Source organism: Scyliorhinus canicula, chromosome 23, assembly GCF_902713615.1.
Source record: "Scyliorhinus canicula chromosome 23, sScyCan1.1, whole genome shotgun sequence".
NCBI lineage: Eukaryota > Metazoa > Chordata > Chondrichthyes > Carcharhiniformes > Scyliorhinidae > Scyliorhinus > Scyliorhinus canicula.
Genome location: NC_052168.1, coordinates 9,348,600 through 9,371,988, shown reverse-complemented (window position 1 = coordinate 9,371,988; position 23,389 = coordinate 9,348,600). Strand labels below are relative to the sequence as shown.

General features: G+C 50.8%; 1 protein-coding gene across 2 annotated transcripts in view; it reads left to right on the top strand.

Moving 5' to 3' along the window:
- Nucleotides 1–461: 461 nt before the first annotated feature.
- mybpc2a (myosin binding protein Ca) overlaps nt 462–23,389 on the top strand; it is an 80,449-nt gene continuing 57,521 nt past the window's right edge. Inside the window, exons 1-6 of one of the 2 annotated variants that reach the window (XM_038783510.1) lie at nt 462–636; nt 14,829–15,092; nt 15,207–15,233; nt 18,063–18,089; nt 18,213–18,242; nt 22,859–22,936. In XM_038783510.1, the coding sequence (XP_038639438.1) occupies nt 615–636; nt 14,829–15,092; nt 15,207–15,233; nt 18,063–18,089; nt 18,213–18,242; nt 22,859–22,936 (448 nt within the window). In that variant the 5' untranslated portion in view covers nt 462–614. The remainder of the gene's footprint in view (nt 637–14,828; nt 15,093–15,206; nt 15,234–18,062; nt 18,090–18,212; nt 18,243–22,858; nt 22,937–23,389) is intronic. The other variant, XM_038783511.1, reaches the window with a different exon arrangement.

The window sequence follows — 23,389 nt, the reverse complement described above, 5'->3', positions numbered from 1 at the left end:
GATGTGCAGGTTAGGTGGATTGGCCGGGCTAAATTGCCCTTAGTGTCCAAAAGGTTAGGAGGGGCAATTGGGGTATGGGGACAGGGTGGAAGGGAGGGTCTAAGTGGGTCAGTGCAGACTCGACGGGCTGAATGGCCTCCTTCTGCACTGTATGTTCTATGTATTTTAGAAGTTGAGAAATAATCATTAGCTGTCTTTAGTAAGGCAATAGCTGCACAATGTAATTTGTCACAGCACACCATTGACAAAATAGTTCCAGAATGCTAAAATGGCAAGGTGTGTTCAGTTAGGAAGGTGATGGGCAATTTGGCTCCGGGGCATCTTCATTTTGTCTATTGCTCTCTTTCTCCATCCCTCCATCTGTCACCCTCTCCCTATCATTCTCCCTGTCTAACACTCTTCCCCTTATCCCTCCTTCTCTCTCTCTCTCTGTCTGTCCAAGCCCCCACTGTGTCTCTGGCACTTGTGGGAGTCACAGCCCCTCCCCGGGGAGGGGGGACTGTCACTGCGATCGGCTGAGCTTCTCTCTCGCACACTTCTGTCCGTCTTATCTCCCGGAGAGCTGCTTGGGTGGTGGTCGCGTTGTGGGAGCGCAGGAGGATCGAGACTCGAACATGCCTGAACTCAAGAAGCCACGTGAGTGAATCTAGGGGTCCCACAGGAATCCCACCCCCCTCCCCATGTTGAGGAACAATTTGCAAAACTTAAAAAACCAATAATCCTTCAATTAAAGTGTCTGTTTAAGCTTTTTTTTTGGGGGGGGGGGTGACCTTATTTGGGAATAGTCCTTGCTAATGCAAATTAATTGCAATTGATTCTGAATTCCACTTTTGAAAAGCATAACGAGAATTGTGTACATATTTCATTAATTCTAATTTATGTAAATGGGGGGGGGGGGGGGGGTGCAATGCAATTTAAGACTTTAGTTGCAGGTTTTTAAAATGCATTTTTAAGTTATTCTTAAACTTTTTCAAGTTATTCTGCCTGTTGCAAAATCAAGATCCGCAGTGGATGTTTTTTCTAAACATCTTCTCCTTTACATCATCTTTTCCACTGGGGGAGAGAGAGAGGTTTCAGGGGGGGGCGCATTGGGTTTGGCACCGAGTGGGGTTAAGTGAACGTTGCATTTATTTGCACTCCCCCCTCCTCCCCATATTCTTTTGCGGCATAAAGCCTGTATTAATAATAATAATCTTTACTATTGTCACAAGTAGGCTGACATTAACACTGCAGTGAAGTTACTGTGAGAATCCCCTAGTCGCCACACTCCGGCGCCTGTTCGGGTACACAGAGGGAGAATTCAGAATGTCCAATTCACCTAACAAGCACGTCTTTCGGGACTTGGTGGAAACCGGAGCCCCCGGAGGAAACCCGCGCAGACACGGGGAGAACGTGCAGACTCCACACTGACAGTGATCCAAGCTGGGAATTGAACCTGGGACCCTCGCACTGTGAAACAGCAGTGCTAACCACTATGCTGCTGTGCCTCCCGTTATAGGTTATCTTGTGTGACCGGCGAGGAAGCAGATTGAGTGGGAGCTTTCAAAAGGGAACTGGATGAAATGAAATGAAAATCGCTTATTGTCACAAGTAGGCTTCCAATGAAGTTACTCCGAAAAGCCCCTAGTCGCCACATGCCAGTGCCTGTTCAGGGAGGCTGGTACGGGAATTGAACCCTGCTGCTGGCCTGCCTTGGTCTGCTTCCAAAGCCAGCTCTTTAGCCCTGTGCTAAACCATCCCCATTAATAGCTTATTGTCACAAATAGGCTTCAAATGAAGTTGCTCCCAAAAGCCCCTAGTCACCACATTCCGGCGACTGTTCGGAGAGGCTGGTACGGGAATTGAACCCGTGCTGCTGCCTTGTTCTGCATTACAAGCCAGCGATTTAGCCCACTGTGCTAAACCAGCCCCTGGTTTAAAGGAGTTGGGAGAGGAGAAAGTGTGCAGGGCTCTGGGGAAAGAGGGTGGAGGGGAGGGTGGAGGGGAGGGGGGTGGAGGGGAGGGGGGAGGAGGACGCGGTTCATCGCTGCTCTTTCAAAAACCTACCAGCAGCACGATGGTCAGAACGGCCTCTCATTTCATGCACCCCCCCTCCCCCCCCCCCCACCCACAGGATTTCCCAACCCAGCGACATGATTTCTGGACATAATCAATTAGCATTGGCCCACTCTGCAAATGGGGAACTGGGCAGAATCTGGGAATTGATTGCAGCCAATGTTGGGGCATTTTTTTGCACGTTTAAAAGTGTGTGGGGGCGGTGTGTGTCAGGGGAGATATGTTTAGAGGGTTTGAGATATTTTCCAAACGTTGGAATTGACCAGGATTGAACGGGTTCTATATCAGTTCAGGAGGTTGGGTGCGGAGGGATATTGTTTTGTTGTGGGGAGAGTTGGGGAGCAGAATGCCTTCCCCACTCCCGTTTACCTTTCAAACAGAAAATTATCCCACTCCATGTCCCCGTCCCCCCTCACCCCCTACTCCCTCTCCCCTCAGAGGGGGAATATTCCTTGAGTACCAAGCTTATTTACCCAATCTCCTCAAAAGCAGCATTGGTACAAAGTCAGAAGGTGCAGAAAGGGTATGAAAGTGGGCAGCATGGTAGCATTGTGGATAGCACAATTGCTTCACAGCTCCAGGGTCGCAGGTTCGATACCCGGCTTGGGTCACTGTCTGTGCGGAGTCTGCACGTCCTCCCCGTGTGCGCGTGGGTTTCCTCCGGGTGCTCCGGTTTCCTCCCACAGTCCAAAGATGTGCAGGTTAGGTGGATTGGCCATGATAAATTGCCCCTTAAGTGTCCAAAATTGCCCTTAGTGTTGGGTGGGGTTACTGGGTTATGGGGATAGGGTGGAGGTGTGGACCTTGGGTAGGGGTGCTCTTTCCAGGAGCCGGTGCAGACTCGATGGGCCGAATGGCCTCCTTCTGCACTGTAAATTCTATGATAATCTATGAAACGTCAGTGCTTTCAGAAGTACAGACACCCTTTTGATACTGCAAACTTGCATTTACGTAGTGTCTCAGGACTCCAAAGTGCTTTACAGCCAATGAAGTACCTCGCTCGCATAGGCACCCTTGCGATGTGAACTTTCAGCGTCTGTCCCTCAAAAAAAGCAATGAGATTTCCCTCGCAGTTTGTAAAGATGGTTCCATTCAGCCGAATCGTCAGCTTCCATTTTGTCACAAGGCCTCAACTCTCTGAACGTTGACCCCGCCCTTTTTGAAACTCTGCCTTGCCACTTCGAGGAACTTGCCAGGGAAATATATTCTGAATAGTTTCTAATTGCGTTCTGTTTCCAAGCCAGCGTCAATCATAAATAACTCGCCCCGTACCCCATCCCAGAAATGATTTTACAACCTCTTTAGGAAGTTTGAATGGAAGACTGTGCATCAGGGTGAAGAGTTTCTGGGAATGGGGAGCTGGGGGGGGACAGACCTGGATGCGCGCCAGATGAGCAAATGGAGAAATGGAACTCTGGCCTTTTAATATTCCCTTCGCCCTATCGGAGCCGGTCCAAACTTGCAGCTCCGCCCCCTCGACCCTTCGAATTGCCTTTCCCAGCGATTTATCCAAGAGATTTTAGCCTTTTAATCAATTCTTGACCTTGCATTTTAGGGTGTGATATTGCCAAGATCCCAGCAGCTCAGGACATCTGTGCCAGATACGTCGGCCTGTCTGCCCCCGCAGTTTAAAATAAATAATTAACTCATGGGGATGTGGCTATCACCGGGCAAGGTCGGCATTAATTGCCCATCCCTAAATGCCCTTTAACTGAGTGGCTTCCTCAGCCCATATCAGGGCGCAGTTAAGAGTCACATGGAGCCACGGGTAGGCCAGACGGGGGTAAGGCTGGCAGATTTCCTTCCCTAAAGAGACATTAGTGAACCAGATGGGTTTTTCTGTCACCACAGTTGGCACTGGTCACCGTTCAACTTTTAAGTCCAGATTTATTTTTTTATTGGAGTCAAATTGCACCATCTGCCGTGACCCTCCCCTCCCCCCCTGAAGCATTGCCCTGCGTCTCTGGTTCAATAATAATCTTTATTGTCACGAGAAGGCTTCCATTAACACTGCAATTAAGTTACTGTGAAAAGCCCCCAGTCGCCACATTCCGGCGCCTGTTCGGGTACACAGAGGGAGAATTCAGAATCCTCAGCTGGTACGGGAATCGAACCCGCGCTGCTGGCCTTGTTCTGCATCGCAAACCAGCTGTCTAGCCCACTGAGCTAAACCAGCCCCCCCCACCCCCCACCCCACGCTAGTCCCATGGCAAAACCTGCCTCACCTAGGTGGGGTTGGGGGGCAAAGATCCCGCCATTTTGAAGAAGTGCAGGAGAGTTGTCCCCGGCGTATTGGCCCAATATTTATCCCTCAGCCCACTCATCGCGACAAAGCCCCAGATTACCTGCCCATTATCACAGCGCTGTGTGTGTGGGATCTTGCTGTGCACACATTTGTTTCCCGCCTGATCGATACATCCATCCAGCACCGCTATTGAATGATAATGCGCACCTCCCACCCTCCCTAAAGTAAATATCGCCCAGGTTTCCGGCTTCCCGCTTAGGTGACCCCACCCCCCCCCCCCACAACCAGCAGCTCCCGCAAGGGGTTGATTAATGTGATGATATCGGTAGCGGAATAGCTGTCTGAGAGGCCCCAGCTGTTGCCATGTTAAGTTGTCTTAAAGCTGCTGTCAAAGCTAATTCTGGGCCAGTCTCACGAGGTGTTGGGTTTCCGCACTGACTCGGGCAGGGTATCATTTCACTCAACCTCGTGTCTGCTGATGAGGGAGGGGAAGGGGGAGGCTGAGAAATCTTCTCTGCCCCTAATAGGGCTGCCTGCCCAGCACCGGCCAGCTCGGTCCGGCCCCGTGTCGATAACTCAGTTGTTATGCCGTGTGCTATCCGCCCTGCCTGTCCCGGGAAAATAAATTAACTGGATTCAAAGGAGCGTTTAAGTTAAATCCCATCAACCGACACTTGAGGCTCATAAAACATTTTAATGCTTGTCGTTTATCTCCCCTTTCTCCCTCCCTTCCACATTCCCGCACCAGCCTCCCCGAACAGGCGCCGGAATGTGGCGACTAGGGGCTTTTCACAGTAACTTCATTCGAAGCCTACTCGTGACAATAAGCGATTTTCATTTCATTTCATTTTTTTTTCAAGCTTTTTTCTCTCAGTATTTTAACATACCTGGCCTCTCCCTCTACAGGTGTCTCAGTTTATCTCTCCACCTCTTTGTCACTGTCTGTCTCCTCAAACACCCCTTCCCAGCCTTCTCTCTATCTTTATTCCTCTTTCAGTGTTTGAGTTTGGGTCTGGTGTGTGTGTGGAATCTCTCTCTTCCTCTCCGGTTGCTGTTAACCCTGCCGCTCTTTGCCCCACCGCTCTCTCTCCGTGGGCACGGTTCAACTAAAAGGGAATAGAGTTTCAAAGAGAGGGCTTTTAGCCGCCTGTTTCCCGGCGCCCGCAGCGGCGAGTGACACTTGGCTGTAAATTGCCACCAGCATTCGCTAAAGGGCCTAAGCGGGGAATGCATAGCCAAGGCCGCACTCAGCCCTGTTTTGTGCAAAATGGGGACTCCGCTTGCCGGATGTCCGCAGTCTGGTGTGAGAAAATGGCGTCCTGATCTCCGAGGCGACCAATGTGACTCCCAACCCCCCTGCCCAAGCCGTAACGCTCTATGGTCCAGGGACCCTCCCAACACCCACACAGGGCACCTCCAGACTGATCGCCGGCGCACAAAGAATTCCAGCTTGGCACATTGGAATTGCCAATCTGGCACCACCCCTCCACCTGGCAGTGCCACCTGGGCACTTCCAGGGGACCAAACTGGCAAGAGTACCACCCTACCCAAAGGGTATGCACCTGGGGGGCCTCCGATCCCCCAGGAGACCCCCACAAGTTCCATCTGGTCCCTGCTTGTGGAGGCGGCGGGATTCTCCGACACCCCCTCCCCCCCCCCCCCCCCCCCCCGGGCCGGGTCGGAGAATCGCTGGGGTGGGCGGCATGAATCCCGACCTCTGCCGGATTTTCCGGCGCCGGAGATTTGGCTGGGGCGGGAATCGCGTCGCTCCGGTCGGCTGCCTCCCCCCCGGGCGACTCTCCGGCCCGTGATGGGCCGATTTCCCCCCCGGGTCCCACCAGTGTAAATCAAGGTAGGTCTCTACCGGTGGGACCCAGCTCTGTAGCCGGCCTCCGGGACCTCGTGGGGGAGGGGGGGGGGAGGGAATCTGGCCCCGGGGGGGGGGGGGGGTGCCCCTGCGATGATGTGGCCAGCGATCGGGACCCACCGATCCGCGGGTGGGCCCGTGCCGTGGGGGCACTCTATTCCTACGCGCCGCCCGTGTAAGCCTCCGCAATGGTCAGCACAAAGGTGGATCCCCCCTACGCATGCACGGGGATGACGTCAGCTGACGCTCCCGCGGATGCGCGGACCCGCTCCGGCCGGCGGAGTCCCTTCAGCCCACGGAGGACTCCGCACCTTTGGGGCGGCCCAACGCCAGAGTGGTTCCCGCCACTCCACTGCGCCGTTTCTGCCCGCCCTGCCGATTCCCGGAGAATCCCGCCCGATCAAGTAGTACCTGAGGTCTCCCAAGTCAAAGGGGATGGATCCCAACGCCTCAGGTAACTCAGGAATCTGCACATCAAAGTAAGACTAGCTGTCTCGTGCCAATATGCAGGTTTGCTAAAAAGTGATCACAGCCACAATGGGCGCGATTTACATCGCAACATCTCGCGGATTGCGTTAGATCTCGTTGCGAGCCAGGTAGATCCCGGGAGTGGGGTCTCCTGGCTTCTATCGGCCACGCTGCGCTGCAGTGAGCTGATTTTCGGGCGCGGGACGGCATTGGATCGCGCCCTGTGTCGCTCCCCGCCTCTCTCTGACTACTCTGCATGTACCTGTCTCTCTGTCTCTGCCTCATTGCCTCCACCTCCGTTTCTTTGCCTTTGCTTCCCTCACCATGTCCTATTTCTCTTAGCTATTTTTTTCCCCCTTAAGATTTTCGAACAAGGGGGATGCAGTGGGGATGAGAACTGAACGTTTTTACACAGTGAGTGTTAATGATCTAGAACATGTTGCCTACGCAGGTGACAAAAGTGAGGACAATGAATGATATCAAAGCGAACTTGGACGCATGAGAACTTGCCGCGTTTAAGGGGCAGAGCGGTGGGCCATGGAACTGACTGGATTGTTCTACTACAATGAGCCAGAACGGAATCGATGGGCTGAATGGCCTCCTCAACCGCCATAAATGACTCATAATTCGCATTTTTTTTTTTTTGTCGAGAGGACGATTTGAAATAGAACATGTGACAGCGGAGACACAGAGGTCACAGATATCAAGAATTGGGTTTATATCGTAGCTCTTGTCTCCACTGGATGTTCCGAACCACTTTACAATGGATGAAATGCTTTTAAAATGTGGTAAACACGGCAGCCAAATTGTACACAGCAAGCTCCCACAAACAGCAATATGATAATGACCGGATCACCTGACTTAGTCGTTCGGTCATGTAGAACTTGAGTATTTTTAAAAAGAAACAACACCTGTCAAAGTTTTTCATCCTGCACTGATCAGGAAACTCCAGAAGAACACCGGCATAAGGGAAGACAATAACAATTTATACTGCATGAGATGAACATGCTGAATGGTTGGCAGGTGGATTCTGATTTGGCAAGGCGTCTACCAATCAGACAGTATGCATTGTTGTTTTCCTCCCTTAGTCTTGCCAAGTTTTCTGATGAGTGAAACTTGAAAAACTTTGACGGGCGTGTCTTTTCTCAGCAATATTTTTGTGGGGCTGATTTGAGGGATGAATATTGCCAGGACATTCCGACTGTTCTTCCACCTGAGCCATGCCACCTTTCAGGTCTGCCTAAGGGGGAAAAGGAAGGAAGGACGTTGCACCCGGCACCTTAGTCTAAAATGTAGACCTTTCAGGAGTGAAATCAGACATTTCTTCATACAAGCAACCTCTCTTCCGCAATCGGCAATTCAAGCAATTTGTTTTAAATCTGAAATTGGTAGATTTTTCTTTTAGTTAACCAGGGTTTGAAAGAATATGGGGGGCAAATGAAGGTGTAAGAAACTGGGTCACAGAGCAGGCATGGTCTCATTGAATGGGCAACCCAGCTGGAGAGGCCAAATGGCCTCCCGTTGTCCTTCCGTTAAACTTCACCCCTAATTGTGTGCAGAGTAAATCCACAAAATATCTTCACTCATAGATTTTAAAGTGCAGAAGGAGGCCATTCAGCCCATCGAGTCTGCACCGGCTCTTGGAAAGAGCACCCTAACCAACGTCAACACCTCCACCCTATCCCCATAACCCAGTAACCCCACCCAACACTAAGGGCAATTTTGGACACTAAGGGCAATTTATCACGGCCAATCCACCTAACCCGCACATCTTTGGACTGTGGGAGGAAACCGGAGCACCCGGAAGAAACCCACGCACACACGGGGAGGATGTGCAGACTCCGCACAGACAGTGACCCAAGCCGGAATCGAACCTGGGACCCTGGAGCTGTGAAGCGATTTTGCTATCCACAATGCTACCGTGCTGCCAGCTGCCAACTCAGTGGCAAACACCAAGGCTTTCACCTGAATATCCCTCTTCGTCCCAGAATCCCTGGCTACACCGGTGAATCTAATTCATGGCTCAAGATGAGGTTTCCTCCCACAGTCCAAAGATGTGCAGGGTAGGTGGATTGGTCACTCTAAATTGCCCCTTAGTGTCCAGGTATGTGTAGAATAGGGTGGGGTGGACGGGGGGATTAATCATAGGTGGGGTCGGTGCAGACTTGATGGGCCGGATGGCCTCCTTCGGCACTCTGAGGGTTCTATGAGGTGCAGAGCGTGCGATCTGAGGTTCCGGGAATGAAATACAGGATTAGGGGCATCTGAGGAAGAACCTTTTTTGCCCAGCGAGCGGTAACTATCCTGTCCACAAAGGGAGTACAGTAAGAAGTCTTACAACACCAGGTTAAAGTCCAACAGGTTTGTTTCAAACACGAGCTTTCGGAGCTGTGCTCCGAAAGCTTGTGTTTGAAACAATCCTGTTGGACTTTAACCTGGTGTTGTAAGACTTCTTACTGTGCTCACCCCAGTCCAACGCCGGCATCTCCACACAAAGGGAGTGGGACCGATTGGATTGCTTTACGGAGTTACGGAGAGCTAGCATGGACTCAAAGGCCTGAATTGGCCGCCTCCTGTGCTGGGATTACTCTGTATACGCATGCTTCATAGCACCAGGTACCCGGGTTCGATTCCCGTCTTTGGGTCAAGTCTGCACGTTCTCGCCGTGTCTGCGTGGGTTTCCTCCGGGCGCTCCGGTTTCCTCCCACAAGTCCCGAAAGACGTGATTGTTGGGTGAATTGGACATTCTGAATTCTCCCTCAGTGTACCTGAACAGGCACCGGAATGTGGCGACTAGGGGCTTTTCACAGTAACTTCATTGCAGTGTTAATGTAAGCCTACTTGTGACACTAATGACTATTATTATTATATGTGATGGAGCCAAGCCACCCGTGATACTAGAAACAATTCTCCTTTATTCTGCAATGAAGTTTCCACGTTGCCTCTGTCTGGGGCAGTTCAGAAGTTTCCAGAATGTTCACTGGGCGCCAGGAAGTTTCTTGTCTTGCTTCTCCCCCATCCCCTGCCCCACCCCTTCTTCCTGCTTCGCCATCCGTTACTGGGGGCTTTTTTTAACTGAATTTTTCACAAAGGCAGAACAAACTAAGGAACTTGAGATGTTTTGAGGGCGATGAAGCATCTGAAGAAATGCTGGAATGGGATTCTATGGGAAATTAGACAGGTCTTTCCGACAACTAGCACAGGCCAGATAGCCTCCCGCTCTCCTGTAGGATTGGGAAGAAGTGCATTTGGAGCATATGTGACAGCATAGATCAGTCGGGCAGAATGGCCTCTTTCGGTTCCGTACACTCCAAGTAAACTCTTACTTGCCTAATTTCGGGAAAGATCTGACCACGACAATATTGATGGAAGATACTTTTAAAGAGACGTGACATTGTTTATAAATGTCAGGGTCTGGAATTAACAGCGATTCGGAAGATAGAAAGCGGAGACCAGACACCTGAATCCAAAAGAGTCTTCTTTAATGCTGTCCCCATGCTCTTGAATTACGACCGTGTGACGGGATCACGTTTCCAAAGCGGCTGACGTTTATTCCTTCTTTGGTTTGTGTCCTGATTTGTAAGGGTCCCTGACTTAAATAAGGATAGACTTTGGATATAGACTTGAAGTAGGAGCGTAGATCACCAAAGTGTTGGGCCCCTTGACAGTTCACAGCCGGCAGCCAAGATCCCGTTCAGCTCCTGAGTCAGCTCTGAATCGACGTTGGAGCTATAAATCCTCACAGCTACAGGCTGACAGCAAGTCAAGGCATCTAGTGATGAGGACAAAGCGATAGTGGGAGAGAGAGTGAACCAGAGGCACAGAGAGAAGCCTGCAACACTGAAAGAAGAGGAAGACAGATTGTGATATTTAGACACATGATAATAATCGGTATTAGTGTCACGAGTAGGCTTACATTAACACCGCAATGAGGTTACTGTGAAAAGCCCCTAGTCACCCGGCGCCTGTTTGAAATTGAAATTGAAAATCGCTTATTGTCACGAGTAGGCTTCAATGAAGTTACTGTGAAAAGCCCCTAGTCGCCACATTCTGGCGCCTGTGCGGGGAGGCTGGTACGGGTTTGGGTACACGGAGGGAGAATTCAGAATGTCCAATTCACCTAACGAGCACTGCAGGCAGACGGATGGGGGGGGCCCCATGGCATCACCGAAGGCCGGCTCCTCTGACAATGTGGCACTCCTCCCTGCTGCCCACGTCGCAGCTCCCAGCCCAGGTTATGTGCCGGAGCCCATGACCTCTGCCAAGTGGCAACGATTCCCCCAGCGGATGAAGACTTTGTGCCTGACATGACGTACACCAGCCTCTAGAAGATGTTCGAGCTCGGCACCCATTCTCAGTCTAGTTAATGAAGGAAAATAAAGATTTTAGGTTTACTTAGAGCCATCTGTTCCCTCAGGATATCCTGTAGCACTTTATAACCATTGAAGTAGTGTAGTATTGAATACCTTGGCAGATAATCTGCCCATAGCAAATGAGATAATGACTCGACATTCGTTGTTTTGTGCGGTGAAATATTGATCATATTTGATGTGCTATTGAGAACTTCCATACTCTTCCTGGGCATAATGCTGTGGGACCTTCCACAACATGAAGAGGTAGACAGGGTCTTGGCTTCCTGGATGATGGCATCTGCAACAGTGCAGCACTCCCTCAGTACCGCACTGTGAGTGTCAGTACAGATTATGGAGGGGTCCTGCACCCTTAACCTCGCTACTCACAGGCTAGAGGGCCATCCGCCCAGCCATGGCTAGGTGAGCATTAGTTGGAGTGTTAGGCTTACCTCAGTACCATGGGCAATGGATGGGGGGGGGGGGGGGGGTTGGAATCAGTCCCAGCTTCTGCACCTAATTAGCCATCAGGCTAAAGGGGGAGAGGCTTGAGGACAGGACTAAGCTCAACTACATGCCGTCCAGGCAGTCTTGTGGTGCGCTGGGTAACGCACCTTGCCTCTGAGCTGGAAGCTCTGGGTTTGAGTTCCACCCCAGGACTTGATGGGCAAGGACGGTGCGTTCATTACACGACCAAGCGGGTTGAGTGCCAACCTGCAAATCCTTCCAAACACACGGCAATGGCTGGTGGTAAGATCAGGAGAGACTCCCGGTCTGCCATGTGATGGAAAGAATGCTGGAGACTCGACCATCACTATCCAGGTGGCAACATGCAGGTAAAAAGGTGCATGTCGCCACATCACGTTAAACCAAGTGAACTGTGACACACCACCTCATGCCATCCACAGTTCCCAAGCATGCCTCACCCAGCACAATGCGGGCACGAGGTGGGATATTGCCAGAGCCCCTCAGGGAGCCAGGATTTCCAGAAGAGGAGAGTAATGAGGTCAGAAAGGAAGATCAGACTAAAACTAGGGACATCTACCTTTTATATAAGACCATAAGACAGAGGCTCAGAATTAGGCTACTCGGTCCATCGAGTCTACTCCGCCATTCAATCATGGCTGATGTTTTTCTCATCCCCCATTCTCCTTCTCCCAATAACCCCTGATCCCCTTATTAATCAAGAACCTATCTATCTCTGTCTTAAAAACGTTCAGTGATTTAACCTCCACAGCCTTCTACGGCAAAGAGTTCCACAGATTCACCACCCTCTGGCTGAAGAAATTCCTCCTCATCTCCGTTTTAAAGGATCGTCCCATTAGTCTGAGATTGGGTCCTCTGGTTCTAGCTTTTGCGACAAGTGGAAACATCCTCTCCACGTCCACTCTATCCAGGCCTCGCAATATCCTGTAAATTTCAATAAGATTCCCCCTCATCCTTCCAAACTCCAACGAGTACAGACCCAGAGTCCTCAGCCACTCCTCATATGACAAGCTCTTCATTCCAGGGATCAGACTTGCGAACCTGAAGGGTAGCGCGGTGGCGCAGTGATTAGCACTGCTGCCTCATGGCGCCGAGGTCCCAGGTTCGACCCTGGCTCTGGGTCACTGACCGTGTGGAGTTTGCACATTCTCCCTGTGTTTGCGTGGGTTTCGCCCCCACAACCCAAAGATATGCAGGCTAAGTGGATTGGCCATGCTAAATTGCCCCTTAATTGGAAAAAATGAATTGGGTACTCTAAATTTATATTTAAAAAAAATTCTTGTGAACCTCCTCTGGACCCTTTCCAAGGCCAGCACATCCTTCCTTAGATACAGGGCCCAAAACTGCTCACAGTTCTCCAAATGGGGTCTAGCCAGAGCCTTACACAGCTTCAGAAGTGCATCCCTGCTCTTGTATTCTCTAGACGTGAATGCTAATGTTGCATTTGCCTTCCGCACTGCTGACTGAACCTGCACGTTAATCTTAAGAGAATCACAAACAAGGACTCCCAAGTCCCTTTGTGCTTCTATTTCCTCGGTATTTCCCCATTTAGAAAATAGTCTTGAAGGAAATAAAACATTTAGGTTCATGTCGAGTCATGTGTTTCCTCAGGATATCCTACAGCACTTTACAGCCATTGAAGTATTGTAGCATTGCTTTGTAAATGTGTTGCAAGTGGTCCAGAGGAGGTTTCCTCGATCAATACCTGGATTGGGTGGGTTGTCTTGTGAGGAAAGACTGGGCTCGTACTTATTGGAGTTTAGAAGAGTGCAGGGTGACTCGATTGAAGTCTATCAGATCCTGTACGGTGTTGACAAGGTGGAGGGGGAATGGATGTTTCCTCTTCTGAGGGAGCCCAGAATGAGGGGGAACTGTTGTAAAATGAGGGGGTGGCTCTTTTCGGTCAGAGATGAGGAGAATTTTTCTCTCTGAGGATTGTTCGACTTCAGAAGACTGCCTCAGAAGGCGATGGAGGCCGCGGTTGCCGAACATTTTTAAGGTGGAGGGAGATAGATTCTTGTTGGGCAATGGGATCAGAGGTTGTCGGGGGGAGGGGTGGGAATGTGGAATTCATCACAAACCAATCAGCCATGATCTTATTAAACGGTGGAGCAGGCTCGAGGGGCCGAATGGCCGACCACTATTCCTATGTTCTTTCAAAACTTCAATGTCCCAAAGCGCTTTACAGCCATTGAAGTAATTTTTTTTTTAGTCAATTTAGAGTACCCAATTCATTTTATTTTCCTACCTCAACTCCACTTTCCTGCACCACCTTCATGCCCACCTGTGTCCAATCGATCAGTCTTGGTCTTGAATATACTCAATAACTGAGTCTTTACAGGTCCTGAGTGAGGAAATGTCTCCTCATCTCAGTCCTAAATGGCTGACCCTTCACCCTGAGGTTCTGACCCCTGGCTCCACACCGTCCAGCCAGGGGGAGCATCGCCCATTGACATGTTTCAACGCGATCAAACCACTCTCTGGGTGAAGGAAATTTCCCCTGGATCCCTTACTGGGTTTATTAGTGATTAGCCGATGGCTGGAATTTTCCGTGCCCCTCCGCCTATCCCCATGGCGGGTTTCCAGGCAGCAGAAGCTGCTCACCTTGGCCGCAAGTGGACCTTCCATTCCCGGCCAAGTCAGTGCCAATTTCCATGGTTCCCCCCCTCCCCCCCCCCGGGCGGTATTGGAAGGTCCCACTGGTGGGAAGGGCTGGAAAATCCCACCCATTCTATCTTTTATAATCTAGAGTACCCAATTCTATTTTTTTGTCCCCAATGAACGGGCGATTTAGCTCAGCCAATCCACCTACTCTGCACACCTATTTAGGGTTGTGGGGGTGAGATCCACGCAGAATGTGCCAGCGCGCCTCTGGGACAGGGGAGGGAGGGAGGGAGGGGAGGGGGAAATCCTGGCCTTTTAAAGCCCCTATCAGGTCACCCCTCTGCCTTCTCCTCCCTGGAGAAAAGAATCTCCGCCTGTTTGACCTTTCCAGATAGTCAGAAGCTCTCACTTCTGGCTTCAACTTTGTAAATCTATTTTTTTGCACCTGCTCTGGTGTCTCTATGTCCTATTTATAGCGAGGGTTCTGTCTCCCTTGCATGATGGATGGGGGGTGAATTTAACCTCACTGAAATCTTGGGATCCAAATGGCCATATTGGGAAGCTGCTATAGGTCGGAGATAATGTGACCCGCCTGCCCCGTATCATTTTAATGTTGCAATTTCAGCTTGAAATTCCCTCTCGTCGTATTTCTACCTTCCCCGTCCTCCCCCTCCCCGTTTTCCTCTCTCTCCTTTTTTTTCCTTTTTCTTTGGCCACGCGTACCTTTGACTCTCTTCTTCCTCTCCGCCGCCAGCTGGCTTCACCAAGAAGCCTCAGAGTCAGACGGTAACGCTGGGCGGCAAGGCGGAGTTTGTGGCAGAGGTGGAGAAGCCAAACGTGAAGGTGAAGTGGCAGAAGGGAGGGAAGGACCTGATTGCCGGCCCCAAATACACCATCAAGGCAGAGGGCAAGAAGCACACGCTGATCATCAATGACCTGGCCAAGGGGGATGGCTCGGCGTACGTGGCGATGGCGGGCACGGTCAAGGAGAAGTTTGAGCTCCACGTGAAGGAAGAAGGTGTGCAAATCTCTGGCCTTGCGCCCCCTGTTAAGTCACCAGCAAACGATGAGCTGGGCTTTGTCCAAGTCTGTCCATTCATTAATCAATCACTTGTATTTCATTGCATTACAGAAAAAGCAGCAGCCCCAGCAGCCCCTGGTAAGTACTTTTAAAAAAATATATATTTTTATTCTCCTTTTTCACATTTTCTCCAAAATTTGCAGCCAACACTAAACAATAATCAGTAAAGAAAGTAATGTCAATCCCCTTATCAATTACAACGATCCCATCCTCCCTCCAAACCCCCAAACATTGGCCCGCATGTTAACATAAACAAATGACAAAAAGGAATCAGGAATCACCCATAGTCACCAGTAACACACACAATCCCCCTCCCCGCAACCCTCACAGCCCCCCCACCTCCCCCCCAAATGTTCGATGTGATGAAATTCTCGAAAGTGCATAATGAATAACGCCCATGAATTGTAGAACCCCTCCATCCTTCCCCTCGGTTCAAATTTGACCTTCCCAAGCAGCAAGAATTCCAGCAGGTCCCCCCCCCCGCCATGCTCGGGCACAGGGTGGAGAGGTTGATCTTCACCCTAACAGGATCCACCTTCGGGCGCTCAACGAGACGAATGCTCCAACATCTGCCTCCGCGTCCGTTTCCGACCCCGGCTGGTCCGACACCCCAAATATGGCCTCCCGAGGACCCGGGTCCAGTTTCACATGCACCACTTTAGAGATTACCCTAAACACCTCCTTCCAGTAATCCTCCAGTTTTGGACAGGACCAAAATACGTGAACGTGGAACCCCCCCCCCCCCCCCCCCCCCCCTCTTCCACTCTATCCCCGTAACCCAATAACCCCCTCCGAACCTTTGTGGTCACTAAGGGCAATTTGTCATGGCCAATCCACCTAACCTGCATGTCTTTGGACTGTGGGAGGAAACCGGAGCACCCGGAGGAAACCCACGCAGACACGGGGAGAACGTGCAGACTCCGCACAGACAGTGAACCAGGCCGGGAATCGAACCCTGGGACCCTGGCGCTGTGAAGTTCATGATGGAACCTTCTCTACACAGTGTCGTAGAAACCTGGAGTTCCCTCCCCAAAAGACTAGATACTGGGGATACTTGGAGTTATATATGTGGCTACCAAATATGCCTGGGCCCGAAGTTGTGAAATTCTCTCTCTAAACCTCTGCCTCTCGATGTGCCTTTAAAACCTCCCTATTTAGTCACCTGTCCTCGTACCTTTTTGATGACGCCACTGTGAAGTGGGACGGACATATTACCATGTTAAAAGGACTACTTAAATACAAGTTGTTATTGTTTCTGGAATGAGGGGGCTTTTAAAAAATCTGCTTCATTAATTTTTTCCTGTCGTCTTGAGACATCTCGTTGAAGTTGGTAAGACCACCCATGGAATACTGTGTTCAGTTCCGGTCACCCTATTATTGGGTGGATAAAAGCAAATTACTGCGGATGCTGGAATCTGAAACGAAAGGGACAATGCTGGAAAATCTCAGCAAGTCTGGCAGCATCTGTAGGGAGAGAAAAGAGTTAACGTTTCGAGTCCTGATGACTCTTTGACAAAGCTGACAAGGCTTTGACAAAGAGTCATCGGACTCGAAACGTTAGCTCTTTTCTCTCCCTACAGATGCTGCCAGACTTGCTGAGATTTTCCAGCATTGTCCCTTTCGTTATTATTGGAAGGATATTGTTAAACTGGAAAGATTGCAGAAGAGATTTACGAGGATGCCGCCAGGACTTGATGGTCTGAATTATAAGGAGAGGCTGGGACTTTTTTCCCTGGAGCGTAGGAGGCTTAGGGGTGATCTTATAGAGGTCTATAAAATAATGAGGAGCATCGATAAGGTCGATAGTCAACATCTTTTCCCAAAGGTCGAGGAGTCTAGAACTAGAGGGTTTAAGGTGAGAGGGGAGAGATACAAAAGAGACCGGAGGGGAAATCTCTTCACACAGAGGGTGGTGAGCATCTGGAACGGGCTGCCAGAGGCAGTGGGAGAGGCGGGTACGATTTTGTCCTTTAAAAAGCAGTTTGACAGGGCAGGGCGGGCATAGAGGGATATGGGCCAAATGCGGGTAAGTGGGACTAGCTTAATGATAGAAACTGGGCGGCATGGACCAGCTGGGCCGAAGGGCCTGTTTCCATGCTGCCAACATCTATGACTCTTAAGAGTCTCGCTGTGTGGGCCGGCGTTTGTTGCCCATCCCTAGTTGCCCTTGAACTGAGAGATTAAACGGCCATTTCAGAGGGCAGTTAGGAGTCAACCACATTGCTGTGTATCTGGAGTCACATGTAGGCCAGACCGGGTAAGGACAGCAGATTTCCTTCCCTGAAGGATATTAGTCAACCAGATGTATTTTTACAACAATCGATACATTGCTGAGACTAGCTGTCAATTTCCTATTTTATTCGAAAGAGTTTCGAAACAGCACCCTAACCTAGGCCCAGTCCCACCTAACCTGCACATCCAATCACGCAGACAGGGGGAGAACGTGCAAACGCCACACAGGGGGTCACCCGAGGGCCAGAATCGAACCCGGGCCCCTGGTGCTGTGCCAACCACCCTTGACTGTGGAGACTTTCAGATAAGGTAATTAGCCGCCGTTCATGACAAGGTATCTTTCGTCATTTGAGAGAGACAGTTAGTTATGTGCCTTGAGGTAGTCCAGGGGCAAGGTGAGGAGACAGACCTTCATGAACCGTCGCCGCTGGTACGGGGATTGAGTCCCCACGTTGTTGGCGAAATTCTGCATCAGCCAACGAGCCAACTGGGCTAACTGACCCCCTCTGCCCCCATTGGACTTCTAGATAAAGACCACTTGAGCAAGGTACATGACTATGGAGCCAGGGAGGGGGTACGATACCTCGGAGAAGAGACAGAGGGAATGGGTAAAATTGTCAGTAAAAAGAAAATGAAGAGCAACCGTGCTAACATATTCTTCCCTTCTACCCCCAGCAGCCGAAAGTGAAGCCCCTGTGAAAGGTAGACAAACATACACCCCCCCCCCCCAACCTTGTTTCGATGATGTTTCTTTCTGTGTAAAATATCTTTGCTAATTTGTTTTGACAGTTTAGAAAGGTTGACTTCTTTCTCTTTCCTTTGTAGAACAGAACCAAGCTGAGCTTCCAGTAGATGGTAAGAATTTCGATTCATCTTGCCTCACTGATAGGCTGCGAAAGAATTGCGTGGAGGAGGCCGTTTGGCCCATTTGTGCCTCTCTGCTGGCTCTTTGAATGAGCCGCCCCCCCCCACTACACCCCCTGCTCCGCCACCTCCCCCCCCCCTCCCCCCCACACCCCAATTTGTCCCTTTTCAAGTATTTATCCAATCCCCTTTTGAAAATGACCATTGAGCGGGGCTGACTGGACATGACGAGAGTGGGCCGAATGGTCTGCCATACGATGACGGAACTGACCCAAAGGCGCTCCGTGAGCTGTCTAGGAAGTGGCCTGGGCTGAAGGGGAAATGTGGAGAGGGGACACCACGGGGCCGGTCTTGCAGAGAGCCAGCCCAGACGCGAGGAGCTGAATGGCCTCCTTCTATCCTGTAGCCATTCTATGGTCGTGGTTCCGGATACATTGTTGCCTTTCCCAATTGAAATCAATTTGGGGGTGGGGCGGGGTGGTGTATTGCGGCAGGCTGATCCAATAGGCCCTGTTGCACAAATTTGCCCAAAGTCAGAATTCCCTGACACCTCCCACCCCCCCAACCCCCTAGGGAATCCCTGACTGATGTTCTGCAGAGTCCAGGCCAGCGATGGGCAATCCAGGCTGGTGAGTGGGCCGCACGAGAGGCCCTCCTTCATCTCAGGGGGCCGCCAGATTGAAATCGGGGCTCGTTCACGAACCGTGACCCCGTGAATAAGATTAAATACATTTAATACACGCTGAATATTTCATAATGAGTTGCAGAAAATGCTTAATCATTTACATATTAATAGAACTATCATCAATTTCAAATGGTAAAAGCAAAAGAAATATTTCAGAGGGAGCACACGGCTCTCACTAGAATTTGCAGTGCGGAAAGAGGCCATTTGGCCCATCAAGTCTGCACCGGCCCTTGAAAACAGCACCCAACTTAAGCCCCCGCCCCCACCCTATCCCCATAACCCAGTAACCCCATCTAACCTTTTGGACACTAAGGGGTATTTAGCGCAGCCAATCCACCTAACCTGCACATCTTTGGACTGTGGGAGGAAACCGGAGCACCCGGAGGAAACCCACGCAGACACAGGGAGAAGGTGCAGACCCCGCACAGAGGCCGGAATTGAACGCGGAATTGGAGCTGTGGAGGCAGCAGTGCTAACGCTGTGCCACCCTGCCGTCCCAATGTTGTGAGCAATCAGCGCGTTCCTCACTTCGCTTTCCCTCGCTTTGCGTGTGAATCACTTCAGTCATGCCGGTAGGAAAAACACTACCCGGACAGAAGTCAGCGGAGTGTGGCGACCCTGCGCGTGGGCAATGGCCAACCAAATGTCTCGTGGGCCACAGGATGCCCGTCACTGGTCCAGACCATCTTCAAAGGCGAGATCCATCAAAATAAGTCATGATCTCACTGAAAGGTGGAGCAGACTCGATGGGCCGAATGGACAGCTTCTGCTCCCACGCCTTGTGGCCTTATAAGATGTGGGTGAGAATCGGTGGATCTGATCTTGACCCCTGAAGTTGCCGATCTGCTTTACCTCCTGTTTTATTGGATTAGGAGCTGGTTTAGCACAATGGGCTAAACAGCTGGCTTGTAATGCAGAACAGTGCCCGCAGCCCGCGGATTCAATTCCCGTACCGGCCTCCCCGAACAGGCGCCGGAATGTGGCGACTGGGGGCTTTCCACAGTAACTTCATTGAAGCCTACTCGTGACAATCAGCGATTATTATTATTATACGCTTTGCCGGAGCAACTGCACCACACGAAAAACATTGAGCTCTGAGTGGGCGTCAGCGCAACATACCAGAGGGCTGGGGAATGGATCTTTCTGTGAATTAATGTACAGAGGGAAATAATTAAAAGGTAACCGCAGTTCAGGGCTCTTGTAGAGTTACAATTACTGCGCTATCAGCACCTCATTTCCAACATGTAATGGGGAGGATATTCAAGTGGATTTGAATACTTTGCCAGTCACACCTTGGTCCCTCAATTTAATAGAAGGATATTCGTATCAGTGCTGTCTACTGACAAGGTTATTCACAGCTCATTCGCAGCCCGCACCAGAGGGGAAATATTTGCATAAGCCCTTCATTTGCATTTAAATAGACTTTCGTTTGGCTATGACACCACGGGAGCAGTGTCTGAGGCGGTCTGCGTGGTGTATACAGGTGGCTGGTGGGAGTTAGGCTTCTGTCGGGTTCAGCCAAGAAGGCCCGTGAATCCAAACAGGCCGGCATCTTGAGGCCTGGGACACATCTGCAAAGCGAATGAGGTGGAAGGAGTTGGGGGGTGGTGGGGGGGGGGGGGGGAATGGGAAGCCCTGGTAAAAACGCCTGGGTGGTCCTGTGGCCTGCAAGTACAGGACCGGCACCCCCACTTGGCCCTCACTTCTGGAACCAAACCCCGCGGTAAAATTCAACCCGCTCTTTTATTTAAAATAAAATAATAAATTAAAAGTGCCCAATTATTTTTTTATTTACCAATTAAGGGGCAATTTAGCTGATCCAATCCACCCTACCCTGCACATCTTTGGGTTGTGGGGGGGGGGGGGGGGGGTGAGACTCCACGCGGAGAATGTGCAAACTCCACACGACAGTGACCCGGGGCCAGGATCGAACCCGGGTCCTCGGCGCTGTGAGGCAGCAATCAGATCAGCCATGCTCTTATTGAATGGGAGAGCAGGCTCGAGGGGCCGAGTGGCCTCCTCCTGCCCCTAATTTGAATGTTCGTATGTCCTGCCAGTGACAAATAGTGATTGGTTACAATGCGGAACAAGGATCAAACAAAGCAAATGCAAGAGCAGCATAAGGGTGTCATGAATGGTGTTCGTACAGGGAACAGATAAGTCCGAGGGGGAGTCGTTGAGGAGTCTAGTAGCTGTGGGGAAGAAGCTGTTCCCATTTCTGGATGTGCGAGTCTTCAGACTTCTGTATCTTCAGCCTGATGGAAGGGTCTGGAAGAGGGCAAAGTGAAATTCTTCCTCCCCGCCCGCCGCAAGGTCCCCACGGGCGGGACACGGACCATGTAACGGTCCATTGACCACGGGCGGGAATTTCCGATTGGCGGGCCGTCGAGGCCGAAGAATAGCGCCCATGGTTGCCGGGTTCTTGGCTGGGGAGGGCGGGATTAGGGAATCCTAGCAAAAGAGAGCTATTTGGGAAAAGTAATGTGCTGGACAAAGTACTCCTGCCCACCGCATTCAGGTGGAGGCAGAAACAGGCCCTCAAGCGGCCTCTTTTTTTAGCAACTTGAGGGCCTCAATGGGATAGGTGTGGGCTGACACCATACACATCCACCGTAATGTGGGGGACAGCTCGGGGGGGGGGGGGGGGGGGGGGTGGGGGGTGGGAAGCTGATGGGCGAGCCATCCAGTTTAATTTGAGGTGGCACCCTCACCACCTGCGAAAACGCTGGCAGGGGGCCGGGCATCTGTAAAAGTCCCCACAACATTTCAGGTCAATTCCTGTGGTCAGGAGTCTTGAGTCTTTCTACCATTGAAAACAAGGGCTATAAATCCTGCTAGGTTTAGCTTTGCTGGATATCGGACAGTTTGACGAATGCACACGACCATACGACCCTCATCGTTTTCAATATTCCTTTCCATTCCCGAAAGCCGTCACCCTTTTCAAATGTTATCTTCCATTTTCTATCTCTGCTCTCGCTGTGCTGTGACTTACTGAAGGAGCGACTTGAAGCCGAAATCAATTATGCCTACACTGACTGTCCTGTCTTGGTTCCATATTTTAAAAACAAGATGTGAAAAAAATGTCTATATTTTCTTACAATTTATGTTGAAGTGACCCTGAGAAGGTTCCTCGAGTCGAACCTCCTCAGATAACCCCCCCAACAGCTCTCGAACCACAGTCCATATCGCACAGTTCCTTTTTATATTATTCATTTATGTGGGTTGCGTCGGCTGGGCTAGCATTTATTGCCCATCCCTAATTGCCCCTTGAACTGCGTGGCACAGGACAGTACTGAGTCAAGTGGAATTTTAGGGGAATGGTTTCTTGATCGTCATTAAATAATAATCTTTATTAATGTCGCAAGTAGGTTTACATTAACACTGCAATGGAGTTACTGTGATAATCCCCCAGTCGCCACACTCCGGCGCCTGTTTGGGTACACGGAGGGAGAATTCAGAATGTCCAATCCACCCAACAAGCACGTCTTTCGGGACTTGCGGGAGGAACCCGGAGCAAACCCATGCCGACACGGAGAGAACGTGCAGACTCTACACAGACAGTGACCCAAACGGGAATCGAACCCGGGACCCTGACAACGTGAAGCACAGTGCCAGCCACTGTGCTACCGTGCCACCCGCTAGATTTATGCTTTCAGATTGTTATTGCGTTCAGATTTCACCATCCGCCATGGAGGTATTTGAGCCCTGAGTGGCTGGATCACCATACCCGAGAAAATACCACCACTGCCCCCAGGCTGTGAGGGAGGGAGTTACAGGGCTCTGACTCAGCAACAGTGAAGGAACGGCCAATATACTATCTCCAGGTTAGGTCTGGAGGGGGGCCTTCCACCTGACGGTGCTCCCATATGCGTTGACTGCCCTCTTGAGGTGAATGATTCTCATTTTTCTTCTCTCTCCGCAGACACCGCCCCTGCGGATGCCCATCAGAACCTCACCGGTCTCTTCATTGAGAAGCCTGAATCGATCTCACCTCACGTGGGTGAGTCTGTGCTGAAGGCTGAAGAGTCAAAGGATTGATGTGACGTTGTGCGAATTGAAGATTTCTGCCTCAGTCAGAGGCGGGGGGTGGGGGGTGGGGTGGGTGGGGGGGGGGGGGTGGTAGGGGTGTAAACTGATGGGGGTCTCTCAAATCTTAAAAAATATTCAGTCCGGTACATCTGGAGAAACCGTGTCGTTCAGTGTCGGGAGTGGGGGAAATGGCGTCTAGGATGAAGAGAGAACATTGTAGAATCGAAACCCCGATATTCTGGAGTGAAATCTCCAAGCAGGTTTACACATGGTCGGGGCAATACCCATCTTTCTCCTCCAAAAGAATGGGGAGGCCATGGATAGAATCTTAGAATTGACAGTGCAGAAGGAGGCCATTCAGCCCGTCAAATCTGCACTGGCCTTGGAAAGAGCACCCTACTTAGGCCCACACCTCCACCCTATC